Below are 13,734 nucleotides of genomic sequence, written 5' to 3'. Positions count from 1 at the left end.
AATAAGAACCTGCTGTATAAAAAAATAAATAAAATAAAATTTAAAAAAACAAAATTAAAAAAAAATACATCTAATGACATAAAAATGTCATCTGTAATACAAAATGTCAATGCTTAGAGAATCAAAATAACTTATTATGAAAGAGATTTATTTTTACCTACAAGGAATGAAAAATAATTCATTAAGTAGCTAACTAAAAGCTCAGGAGTAAGGCTAAACTAGATAACAAAAAAGAAAAAAAAATCAAGAAAATAGTATAGCTTTTAAAATAAACAAAACCACACTAAAAAACTTTATAGCAATTATGATTTTACTAAGTCAGAAAATAGAAAATTCCATGACTATTTTAAATGGCTTTTCTAGGAATTGGATTTTCATCAGCAGGTATGGTACTTATAATGGCAAGTTGGTCATTATGTATGTTTTTATTATTGTTCTTGTAGATATTTCTCTCTCTTTTGGGAACAATCTCTAAGAGCTAAAATTTCAAAAATATCCTAGCATGTAAGTATAACGCGCCCATTATACATGACTATTTTCAGAATTTCATAAAAAGAAGATAGCACAAACACTTATTTCATGTAATTCATCATAAAACAGAGAAAAAGAATGTCCACACCTGCATAGGTCCAGGAATGCAAGACAGAACTCTCTCTATGTTCTCGGAGGTCACATCTACATCGTTCACGGCAACAAGGACATCACCTGAAAACAGAATCACAATAAAAGACAGTTGTGTGAGTATCCAAAACTGAAAAAGATCTAGAATTGGAACATTAAAAAGCATCTATTCTGAACTTCAAAGTACAATGGAAAATGTGGTACAGACATTCAGACACTTGTTCAAGGTTATAAAGCTCATTAGTGACAGAACTAACCTCCCACCCAACTCTTTCTTTTCTTTTTTTTTTTTTTTGAAGATGTTGGGGGTAGGAGTTTATTAATTTATTTATTTTTGGCTGTGTTGGGTCTTCGTTTCTGCGCGAGGGCTTTCTCTAGTTGTGGCAAGTGAGGGCCACTCTTCATCGTGGTGCGCAGGCCTCTCACTATCGCGGCCTCTCGTTGCAGGGCACAGGCTCCAGACGCGCAGGCTCAGTAGTTGTGGCTCACGGGCCCAGTTGCTCCGGGGCATGTGGGATCCTCCCAGACCAGGGCTCGAACCCGTGTCCCCTGCATTAGCAGGCAGACTCTCAACCACTGCGCCACCAGGGAAGCCCCCCACTCTTTCTTAAACTATAACGCAGCCCAACATTGCACCATAACTAAATACAACCTATGAATATTTAAAGAGATGAATATTCTCATTTTTGATACAATTGGGAGAATTACATAAACCCAAGGGACAAATGGAAAATTTGTAGCATAAACCAAATATTGCACTTAACAAAATTGAATCTAGCCACTTAGACTCACAGTAAAAAAAACTCAGCTGAAATTTTAATTAAATCCATGTGTTATATCATAACTCAATATGCTGCGCATTCACCGTTATTACTGATATGTGCCTAAACACGTCTTTGTTTCAAAAGCCCCCAACCGCAATAAAACCTATAGCATGTTTTGGTAAAAAATCTCCTTTTCCAAGGCTTTTCTTTAAACGTGCATATTATCAAATCAGGTGGCTTTAATAAAGATCAGTATTAAAATGGAAATTTACTTTCACAACATAAAGGTAATATCTAAACACCAGTGGGTATATTAATAGAAATACACATACCAAGGTTATCTTTTTCTCCTCATTCCTATCATTAGGAAATTGATTAAATAATTCATACTCATCCATTCATTAATTTATCCAACAAATACTTATTGAGCACTGTTCTAGGCACTGCAGATAGAGAATTGAACAAAACAAGACAAAAACCTCTACTCACATGGAGCTTAATACTCTTTGGGGAAGACAGATAATAAATATATATTGACATATATATAGACAAAATAGTGTTGGTAGACAATTCTCCATGGGTCTCTCATGTTTTCGTATACCTTAAAAGCCAAGGCACTGAAAGTCTGCGTTGTGGATTATCTTTTCAAGATTGTCTGTATAGCGAACAGCTTTGGATGAGATAGTGTCCCCCTCCAGAGCAAATGTACAGTATAATAACAGTAAAAAAAAAAAGTACAGTATAAGATATATTAACAATATCTTATTGTTAATAATTGTTCTTTATAAAAGATTTATGTCAGGCTTCCCTGGTGGCACAGTGGTTGAGAATCCGCCTGCCGATGCAGGGGACACGGGTTCGTGCCCCGGTCCGGGAAGATCCCACGTGCCGCGGAGCGGCTGGGTGAGAGGCCCGCATAACGCAAAAAAAAAAAAAAAAAAAAAAAAAAAAAAAAAGATTTATGTTGCCTAAGCTCCGAGTTCCTGTTCTTTAATGCAACCCACTATGTGTGTAGGGGTCACCTGGCCCTTTTCATGATGCCCTGTGGGAATGAGGGTTGGGGGACAGGTGAAACTGCCATTACTTTAGCTACCGCTATTCCTCGCCCTCCCCCCCTCCCTTCATTCCTTGCTCTCCTGGATATCTATCATATGGGAAAGGGGTTAAGTGCAGAGTGAGCAGGAGTTTCTTAGGCCAGCCCTCTGAAAGCCTGCAATGACCTACACTAGGTTCAAACGCTCAAGAGATGCTATTCAGTTGAGAGTTCCTCAGGTTTGGGTACCAAGCCTTATACGATGGTCCACTGTTGCAGCACTTTGAGCAACCTGGTAACTTTTCTTAACAGAATTTTGAAATATATAGAAATATCGAATCACTATGCTGTGTAACAGGAACTAACATAGGGTGGTAGGTCAATTATACTTCCAAAATAAACAAACAGACTCACAGAAAAGAAATTGGATTTGTGGTTACCAGAGGCGGGGGAGGAGAAAAGAGGGGAATTGGATGAAGGTGGCCAAAAGGTACAAACTTCCAGTTATAAGATAAATAAGTACTAGGAATGTAATGTACAACATGATCAATATAATTAACACTGTTGTCTGTTATAAAACAAAGGTGTTAAGAGAGTAAATCTTGAGTTCTCATCACAAGAAAAAAAAATTTCTTTTCTATTTCTCTAATTTTGTATCTATATGAGATGATGGAGGTTCACTAAACTTACTGTGGTCATCATTTCATGATGTATGTAAGTCAAATCGTTATGCTGTACACCTTAAACTTAGTGCTGTATGTCAATTACATCTCAATCAAACTGGAAGAAAAGAGTAAGAACTTGCAAACTAAAATAAGCTTCCAACTTCAATTCAACTTGGAAAAATGAAAAAGCAACATACTCTCCTAATTATTTTTAAATAAGAGATTAAACAAGTGTACTATATCAAATTATTTATAGCTATAGTGATTTTAAAAAGGAAGGAAAGGGACTTCCCTAGTGGCACAGTGGCTAAGACTCCACGCTCCCAATGCAGGGGGCCAGGGTTTAATCCCTGGTCAGGAAACTAGATCCCACATGCATGCTGCAACTAAGAGTTCATATGCCACAACTAAGGAGCCCACATGCCGCAACTAAGACATGGTGCAACCAAATAAATAGATAAATAAATAAACATTTTTTAAAAAAGGGAGGGAGGGAGAGAGAAAGAGAGAGAGAGATTGGGAGGGAGGGAGGTGAACACAATATAGAAGTACTGATGTACTGATAAAACAAAACCCCTTCTGGACCGTACCAACCATGAGTTCTACTGTCTATAGATTATTCTATCCTCAGGACGCCTAAATAGTGAAAAGATTTAAACCTTGCTCCTTTAAACTAAAACTCCATTGGATAATGTCCCAAATGACTCTCTTTTTTTTCCCCTCCAAACCCTAATGAATACAGTTCTGTAGTTGAGTGTTATAAGAAGTATCACCTAAAAGCATCATGTCCAAGAAACCTCTAAAAACAGGAGACATGTATCATCACAAAAGATATGAAAATAAATTTTAGAACAAGTGTAGTATATACACAATATTTATAAATGTTTAGGAGAAAATTGTCTTTTTCTATAAAAGAAATGTTACATCCACTTCTCATTTTCCAGATACTTGCTTTCCTCACGTTTTTCTGAGCACCTCTGTGAGGTGACTCAGAGATGGCAGGCTTCCTGGACATCACATCACTGCAGTGGGCAGCCTGCACTCCAGGAAAGTTCTTTCTCAACAAGTGCATGGGAGTCATTAGTATGCAGGGTCCCATTTCAAAGGCTGAAAGGAAATGAACTGCATGAATTGATTTGAATTGTTAAATAAGAAATAGTTTGAGAATTACTGATGGGTAGAAGAGGGAAAATTTATGAAGTTTATCAAGAGATTTCATTCAAGAATCAAATAAAATATAAAGGGGGAGATCAGTTTATCAAAATGCTTAAGTCAATCCCTTTGGGTGACTGGGCTTTTTCTTTGTTTTGTTTAATTACATTTTCTAAATGGTCTACCATAAGCATATATTATTACTACTGCAAAGAGAAAAAAATTAAAACTCACACACACTGTGGTAGGCAGAATAACTGTCCTCCAAAAATGTCCACATCCTAACCTCTGAAATCTGTGAATATGTTACTTTACGTAGCTAAAGAGACTTTTCAGATGTAATTAAGTTAAGGATCTTGAGATTGGGAGATTACCCAAAGGAACCCAATGTAATCACAGGGTCTTTATAGGAGGGAGGCAGGAAAACCACAGAATCAGAGAAAGAGAGACACGAAGATGCCACGCTGCTGGCTTTGAAGATGAAGGGACCACAAAGCAAGGAATGCAGGTGGCCTCCAGCAGCTGGCCAAGGAAAGGGGTTCTCCCCTGCAGCCTCCAGAAGGAATGCAGCCTTGTGGGTACATTGATTTTAGTGCAGGAAGACCCATTTTAGACTTCTGACCTCCAGAACTGCAAGATGATAAATTTGTGCTGCTTTAAATCACTAAGTTTGTGGTACTTTGTCACAGCAGCAATAGAAAATTAATATACCCGCTTAACAGAACAAAGCAACTTTGGCTAAGCACCAAGTGAGATTCAGGGACCATGAATGCTAAAGAATAGAAGGATATACAAGGTACACTTGGCAGTCATTGGAAAAAGAATAAATCAGTCTTGTTAGAAGCTGGTATTTACATACAAGACGACTGGGAAATAGGTATAAGACAGTGGGGTGGGATCATATTGTGCATTTAAATGGATCATTTAGGGACTTCCCTGGTGGCGCAGTGGTTAAGAATCTGCCTGCCAATGCAGGGGACACAGGTTAGAGCCCTGGTCCGGGAATATCCCACATGCCACGGAGCAACTAAGTCCGTGTGCCACAACTGCTGAGCCTGCGCTCTAGGGCCCGCGAGCCACAAGTACTGAAGCCTGCGTGCCACAACTACTGAAGCCCGTGCACCTAGAGCCTGTGCTCCACAACAAGAGAAGCCACTGCAATGAGAAGCCCGCGCGCTGCAACGAAGAGTAGGCCCCGCTCGCGGCAACTAGAGAAAGTCCACGCATAGCAACGAAGAACCAACACAGCCAAAAATCAATAGATAAATTTACATAAATAAATAAATAGATCATTTAAATTAAGCTGAATTTGACTTCAGAGGGGAAAGCATCTGGTTTCTGAAACACAGTTACATACTGCCATTTTATACATTCAAGTTAATGCATTTACTGACAAATTCTTAAGTTTTGAGAGAATAAAAATTATTGTATTTTTTTAACTTCAATATCAATCCCTCAACTATAACATGTAAGCACTAAACCAGAGAAAATTAAGGTCCCTCCTAATCCCACGTGCCACGGAGTGGCTGGGCCCGTGAGCCATGGCCGCTGGGCCTGCACGTCCGGAGCCTATGCTCCTCAAAGGGAGAGGCCACAACAGTGAGAGGCCCGTGTACCGCAAAAAAAAAAAAAAAAAAAAAATAGGGCTTCCCTGGTGGCGCAGTGGTTGAGAGTCCACCTGCCGATGCAGGGGACACCGGTTCGTGCCCTGGTCCAGGAAGATCCCACATGCCGCAGAGCGGCTGGGCCCGTGAGCCATGGCCGCTGAGCCTGCGTGTCCGGAGCCTGTGCTCCGCAACGAGAGAGGCCACGACAGTGAGAGGCCCGCGTACCGCAAAATAAATAAATAAATAAATAAATAAATAAAAATAAAATAAAATAAGGTCCCTCCCAACCTACCATTTTAGAATTCCTTGAATAAGGGTAGCTCATCTACTATAACTACCATTCAGAATATTAAGTAAAACATCACATTCTCTGACGATGATGGATAAGAAACTAGTGCCAGGTTTTTATTTCTCATTAAAATAGAAAATAATATTGCAGAAATGTTGTAAAAACTATTGATAACTATAAATTATTGATGGCACTATAGCCATGATTGTTTCTGCAAATTATTTTTAGTCTTTACCTTTGTTCACACAAATGAGGCATCAAGGATTTTTTTCCTTTTAAACTTCTCAAGTGATAAGAATTTTTATGCTGGTATACAGTTTTTAGAATTACAATTTTAATCGTCAAATAACATACAAATTTATTAAATTATAATTTAAATAACCAGACCCTTGGTTTGACATTTTCATGCTTTTTATTATTACTAAAAAATGCTCGAATAAATGTTTTCGTGCACATAGCTTTTCCTGTTCTTACATCTAGGGTCAGCAAACTTTTTCTGTAAAGGGTCAGATCAGTAAACATTTTAGGCTCTGCAGGCCATTTGGCCTTTGTCGCAACTCCTCAACTCTGACATTGTAGCTTGAAAGCAGCAATAAACGAATGAATGTGGCTGTGTTCCAATAACATTTTGTTTATGAACACTGATATCTGAATTTCATATAATTCTCATATGTCATAAAATATCACTCTTGATTTTTTTTTTTTAAACCATTGAAAAAGGTTAAAACCATCCTTGGTTTGCTGACTGTACAAAAATGGGTGGTGGGCCTGATTTGATCTGCTGGCTGCAGTTTGCAGATATGGTTTAGATTACTTCTTTAGGACAAATGTCTCAGAATGAATTAACTGGGTTAAACAGTACATTGTGGTAGTTTAACACTTATTTCCCAATTACATTTTGAAAGGATTAAATCATTTCTTTTTGTTTTTGTTTCAAAGAGAAATCTTTTGGCACTTTCCCCACCCATTCAAGTGAGCAACCTGGCAAGTGAAAGAGCTCTGTGAATGGAATTCACAACCCATGGGTCTCAGCTTTATCACTGACTGGCTGTCTGCTCTCGGGTAAGTCATGCGATTCCTTTGGTGCTCATCCGTAGGGGGAAGTAACAACCAGACGCTCTCAACAAAGGCCTAAAAACTCTAAAATTCTGTCTTTCCAGTGAACACACTGCTTCAGCGTCTTTCCTTTACTAGTGGTTCAAGTACCATGCGGAAAAATATGGGGAAAAAATGACGTTCGAGAAGAGAGACAAACAAGTAGAGTTATTTTCTTTAAGAATATCAAAGGCCTTCCCTGGTGGTGCAGTGGTTAAGAATCCACCTGCCAATGCAGGGGACACGGGTTCGACCCCTGGTCCGGGAAGATCCCACATGCCGCGGAGCAACTAAGGCCGTGTGCCACAACTACTGAGCCTGCACTCTAGAGCCTGCGAGCCGTAATTGCTGAGCCTGCGGGCCACAACTACTGAAGCCTGCACGCCTAGAGCCCATGCTCCGCAACAAGAAGCCACGGCGATGAGAAGACCGCACATGGCAACGAAGAGTAGCCCCCACTCAATGGGGTTCGCAACTAGAGAAAGCCTGCATGCAGTCAAAAATAAAAAAATAATAATAAAAAAAAGAATATCAAAATGTTACACCTATTACAGGAGAAAATAAAAATGTATACCGGGCTTCCCTGGTGGCGCAGTGGTTGGGAGTCCACCTGCCGATGCAGGGGACACGGGTTCGTGCCCCGGTCCAAGGGGATCCCGCATGTCGCGAGGCGGCTGGGCCCGTGAGCCATGGCCACTGAGCCTGTGTGTCCGGAGCCTGTGCTCCGCAACGGGAGAGGCCACGGCAGTGAAAGGCCCGCGTACCACAGAAAAAAAAAAAAAAAATGTATACCAAGTAATAGTCTGCAAAATATTAGAGAATAAAACCATATGTTATGTGTTCATAAAATCCAAATCTGTCTTTTCAAAAGCGCACTTCAGATATTTTAATTGGAAATAACCAAAATGTCCATCAACAGTGGAATGGAAAAATAAATAGTATGTATTCATACAACGGAATACTACATAGTGACAACATGGATATTTCTCATGGATTATAAACTAAAGAAAATATAATAGAAACAAGAGAATACACACCATATACTTTCATATACATGAAGTTCAAGAAGAGGCAAAATCAACTCTGTTGATAGAAAAGTTCTGACTTTTAAAAGATTACCTTTGGGAGGGAGTACTGACTAGGAGGCTGTACCATGGAGCCTTCTGGGTACCAAAAACATTCTATATCTTGACCTGGGTGGTAGTTACACAGGGACATACATATGTTAAAATTTATTGAGTATTCATTTAAGATTTGTGCATATTATGGGTCATACCTCAATTAAAATGATTTTTAAAAGTAAATCCAAAAATACTTCCAAAATTTTTTAAAATTTAAAAGAGAAACTTAGCATAAGTATTACACAAAACAAATCTATTTAGTGATCACAGGTGAGAACATTAGAAGTTGACACAAAAAGAGCTTGAAATAAAAACTTTGTTTATTCTTCATCAGAAAAAGTTTCCAGGGGTATGTGTGTCTAGAATATTAATGTGGGGACTTTCCTGGTGGTCCAGAGGGTACAACTCCATGCTCCCAATGCAGGGGGGGGTCTGAAATCGATCCCTGGTTGGGGAACTAGATGTCGCATGCATGCCGTAACTAAGAGTTCGCATGCCGCAACAAAGACCCCGCATGCCGCAACTAAGACCCAGCGCAGCCAAAATAAATAAATAAATAAATAATTTTTAAAAAAAGAATATCAATGTGTAATTTCTCTAACCCTATCCTTCCCAATCCTTACAAAAAAAATCTAGTTTAAAATGACGAAAAAATGGGTGATCTTGAGGACAAAAATAAATCACTGAGATGATATGCAGTTTCTATGATGTAGATAAAAGGGGAACCTCTATTTGTTCCGGACTGAGTCAGGGGCTGGCTACAGGTAGTCCAGGAGCTATCAACTGTCAAACTTTAACAGAAACGCAAAAATAGAAATATAAAAAGTAAACATGCAAGCCCTTGGCAGCAGGAACAGCAAAAATGGCACTAAAAAAGGTAGCAAGACCCCCAAGAATCCAGCAAAGAAGAATGAGAATAGAACAGAGTTCTGCTGTCATAAAAGGAAAGAAGAGTCACCCGTCTCACTGTGCTGGTCAAGGGACTTTAGTCAACAGTGGGTCACCGTCCAGCCAGACAACAGCAGAAGTTACCCCGAGCAAACAGCATTGACCAGGACAAAGCGTTCATGATCTTCCTGCCTGGGGGGTGACTGCAGTGTGAAATGTCACTATGAAAGAAGCAAGTGAGAAACTACCACCACAGAAGCACCTTGTGCGATTAGCAAACCCACCATGACATTAAAATCGTCCATTCTTGCAAATGTGTATGAACACATACCCGACTTGGAATAGGATTTCTGATCTTGATAAACAAGAGCATCTGCTCAATGAAGTATTCAAGGATGAAGTCTCTTTCCTAACAGCGATTTATATCTCTGCTCTAAGGGGTATAAGGTAATATTCATTATTTATAAGCTTAACACCTGTGACTGCTCAGAGAATTTTTTTTAAATTAATGCTGAAAAAAAAATCGTCCATTCTTTAGTCCCAAAATTATATAATTAAAAAATATGGAACATAATCATAAAATTAAAAACTTAGAAAAGTAGAGATAACAATTACCCATAATGCCCCCACCCTAATCCAACACTATTAGCATTTTGCTGTATTGATATTAACTTCTAATTGTTTTCCCTGCGTGTATTCTTTTTACATGGTTTATTCATTCATCCAGTAAATGTTTTTGAGGGCTTATTGTGAGCCAACAATTTTGCTACGCATCAAAGATGAAATAATCATTTTATTCCGACAAATTTCCTTTTCTACTTATTAGTAAATCATAATCTTTTCTATTACAAGATTGAACTCATGAGCCTCATTTTTCTAACTTTTTATTGCTATTTAATACACACGCAGGAAAGTGCATAAATTGTAGTACAATACAATGAATTATCACAAAGTGAACGCATCTATGTTACCTCACTCAGGTTAAAAGGTAGACTACTAGCATCTTGTGTATCTTTAAATTATTTTAACGATAAACCGTAGGACCACCCCGGTAGTTTTCCTCTCTCTGGTTCATTCTGTTTCCTCCCATACAGATGGTGCAAAGATCACGGCCAGAGGTAACTGCCATTCCTGGAAGGTTCAGCAGACTGGAGTGAGTATCAGGGGAAAGGAAATATGGAATAGGAGGCTCATTGGTCATAACCACCACTCTGTTAGGTTTCAAGAGAAAAGGGTAGAAAGAATTTTAGAGATCTGTCTATAACTCGGTCCAAATAGGCATTCCAAGCAGAAGCCCCAGGTGAGTATAAAGAGAACGTGTAGCTGAGGTTTCCCAGCACGTGGGATCATACATTTATGGTGGTGGGCAACAACCAGGCAGGATTTCATAAGCAGGAATTCTGGTCTCCTTTGACAGAACTAAAAGAACAAACCTCAGAGACATTTTGGTCCAATTCTGTAACTGGACCAAAAAGGAAGGTGAGGACCTGAGAGAATGTAAGTATGCATTAGCTCCTGTTCCAGTTACCTATTACTGCATAAGCAATCACCCAAAAAACTCAGTAGCTTCAAATGACAACCATCCTTTGTAACTATGTGTGGAGATGGATGTTAACTAGACTTACTGCAGTGATCATTTCGGAGGATAAACAAATATAAAATCATTATGTTGTATACCTGAAACTAATGTAATGTGATACGTCAATTATATCTCAATTAAAAAACAACAACAATGAAAGAAACAACCACCACCATTTACTGTCTCTCCTGGTTCTGGGGCTGATGGGGCTCAGCTGAGGTTATCACTCAGGGTTCCTTATGTAGCTGCAGGCAGATGGTTGGGGCAGGGGTTACCCGGATGGCTTCTTCACTCACGTCTGATGGCTGTGCCTGAGCGTGCCTGGGGCCTCAGCTGGGGCTACCAGCCAGAATGCTACGACTCAGGGCCCCTTCATGTGGCCTGGCCTTCCTCACAGAATGGGGACAGGCGGAAGGTGCATCCCCTTTTATGGGCCCACTCCTTAAGTCTGTGCGCATGGTACCAATTAAGCTGTGGTCACAGACCGACCCAGATTCAAGGCCAGGGCAGTGGGGCACAGAGACACACACACATACCATAACTCTCCATGGGAGGAGTATCAACATCACACTGTAAGAGGAGAATGTGGAGATCTTGTTGCAACCATGTGGAATACACACTTTGCACAGATGCCCTTCCTACAGGGTTCCTCCCTTCAAACCCTTATCATGGCACTTATCACACTGTGGGAAACTGTCTGCTTATTTCTGACCCTACGTGAGCTCCACTACAGCATGAGCTCCTTAGGAGGAGTAACTGGATCATTAGAGTAATCTTCGTGTTCCTGGCATTTAGCAGGTGCTCAAAAAATTATCTAATGAATCAACGAACAAACAAAAAATTTGGACTTAAAGAAATATTTTGAAATGTTTCTAAAGACTCTATAAAAGTTCCTTTATCAAAATCTCTCAGGCTGGGTCAACTTAAGACCATCAGCTTGGAGAACTGTTACTACCTATAAGTTTTGTTAACAACATATTCTCATCTTTAACTAATCTGTCTTTAGGTAAATAGTCTATCTCTAGGTAACTAGTCTATCTCTAGGTAACTAACCTGTCTCTGGGTAACTAACCTATCTCTGGGTAACTAATCTATCTGTGGGTAACTAGTCTATCTCTAGGTAACTAGTCTATCTCTGGGTAACTAGTCTATTTCTGGGTAATCTATCTCTGGGTAACGAATCTATCTCTGGGTAACGAACCTATCTCTGGGTAACTAACCTATCTCTGGGTAATGAATCTATCTCTGGGTAACTAACCTATCTCTGGGTAACTAATCTATCTCTAGGTAACTGATCTATCTCTAGGTAACTAATTTATCTTTGCTACTAACTCAAACATACCCAACAGCTTAAAATGTATCAGCAACACAAAATGCTCATCTTAACATATATTCAGAATAACTTGTGGATTTCTTGTTTTCCCCTCAAAATTGGTGGGATATTTTATGACAAGCGCCCTTAAAAGGAAATTTACGTATAACACCAATGTTGCTACATACGCCATAGGATACAGTTTAAAACCACTCCAAGAACTCGGAGCACTTAAGTGCAAACATACAATTTTAAAGTATTTTTATTCATAAATTATATATTTTTGTATCATGTTATTGGATATAGGTCATTCAAACCTAAATTATCACAGTACAGTCAACTTTTCTTTTTCTTATCAGCAAAGAAAACCAAGATGAAATAAAATTATACAAAAACTTGAAAATTAGTTAAGCTGTTCCCTGGCCTAACAAGACACGCATGTGTATTCAATGCACTAAAGTGCTTGTCTTAAGAATGCTGTACATTGCAGTACACAATCCTTCCAATTTCACTACTGTCCCAAATATCGTCAGGCAGTCCTTAACTGGTTGAGACTCCGGGTATAATTCTGTTTTGATCACTTTCCTCACAAAGCATCATCAACCATTAACCCTGCAAACAAGGACTGATGTTCACCAGCTGGACTTACCAATTAATATCTGACCACTCTTCATAGCAGATCCTCCTGGCAGCAGGCCATGGACCACAAGCTTCTCTCCACCGCCCTGTTTTCCACTTCTTCTCCAGCTCCACTTGGTCTGATGGATAATCCCAATCAGTACTTCCAAAAGCTTGAGCTGTTCTTTGGCTTTGGTGACGGTTAGCTTTTTGGGGTTCACATAAACGTTCACGTCTTTGTACCGCTGTTGGACCACAACTCCTGTTTTCTGATTGGACTGAGGCTTTAGAATGGATACTGGCCCACTGGCATTGCTATTTTTTTTATTATAGCGCTTGGGTAAAAGTTTTTTACTTTTTAAAATCTTGGTAAACCTCCTGAGTCTGGGTTCATACTTTTTTCCTTCTTTGTAATCATCCTCTTCAATAATAATCTCGTTCTCGCTGAACCTGACATGGTTCACGGTAGGTGTCTCAGGAAGGAGGCTTTCTTCTTCATCCTCACTCAGCTCCAAATAAAATAGCTCTCCATTCTTCTGCACACTGTCCAGCCATTCAGGCTCCAGGTCACTGTGAAGAAGAGAAAAGATAATCTAAATCGCAGCCAGACATGGGAAAAACAGTTATGCCCTTCCGGCAGGCGGGTGAGGGTAGGGGTTGGGGTGCGGGGAGACGGGAAGGGTGAAAGCTCTTTGATTAGTTCAGAGCCTCCTCACTGATTCTAATCTATTGTGAGCAGCAACATTATTTCCTGTAGAATGCTTTCTGTAGAGCCTTAAAGAACTGGGGCTGCAGGAGACGGAATCAAACTGGCAGAGTGATAGAAAATAAAACAAATTAAAAAAAAGAGATGGCCCCCTTCTAGAATCTAAGGTTCTATTTTGTTTTTTAAATTTAATTCAGTCCCTGTGTGGTTACTGTTCACGTTAGACAATTTCACTGGACAATGATTTACATTAGTAGTTGGTTACACAATTATATCCACAGATG

General features: G+C 39.5%; 1 protein-coding gene across 5 annotated transcripts in view; it reads right to left on the bottom strand.

Annotated features, from left to right (window-relative positions):
• Window positions 1-13,734, bottom strand: part of INTU (inturned planar cell polarity protein) — an 84,865-nt gene that overhangs the window by 49,083 nt on the left and 22,048 nt on the right. For all 5 annotated transcript variants that reach the window (XM_007113496.4, XM_007113495.3, XM_007113498.4 and 2 more), the window contains exons 2-3: window positions 12,776-13,314; window positions 620-705 (exon numbers count right to left, since the gene is read on the bottom strand). In XM_007113496.4, coding sequence (XP_007113558.2) covers window positions 620-705; window positions 12,776-13,314 — 625 coding nt within the window. The remainder of the gene's footprint in view (window positions 1-619; window positions 706-12,775; window positions 13,315-13,734) is intronic.

Source organism: Physeter macrocephalus, chromosome 7 (genome assembly GCF_002837175.3).
Source record: "Physeter macrocephalus isolate SW-GA chromosome 7, ASM283717v5, whole genome shotgun sequence".
Classification (NCBI taxonomy): Eukaryota; Metazoa; Chordata; class Mammalia; order Artiodactyla; family Physeteridae; genus Physeter; species Physeter macrocephalus.
This window is presented reverse-complemented; position numbering and strand designations above follow the sequence as displayed.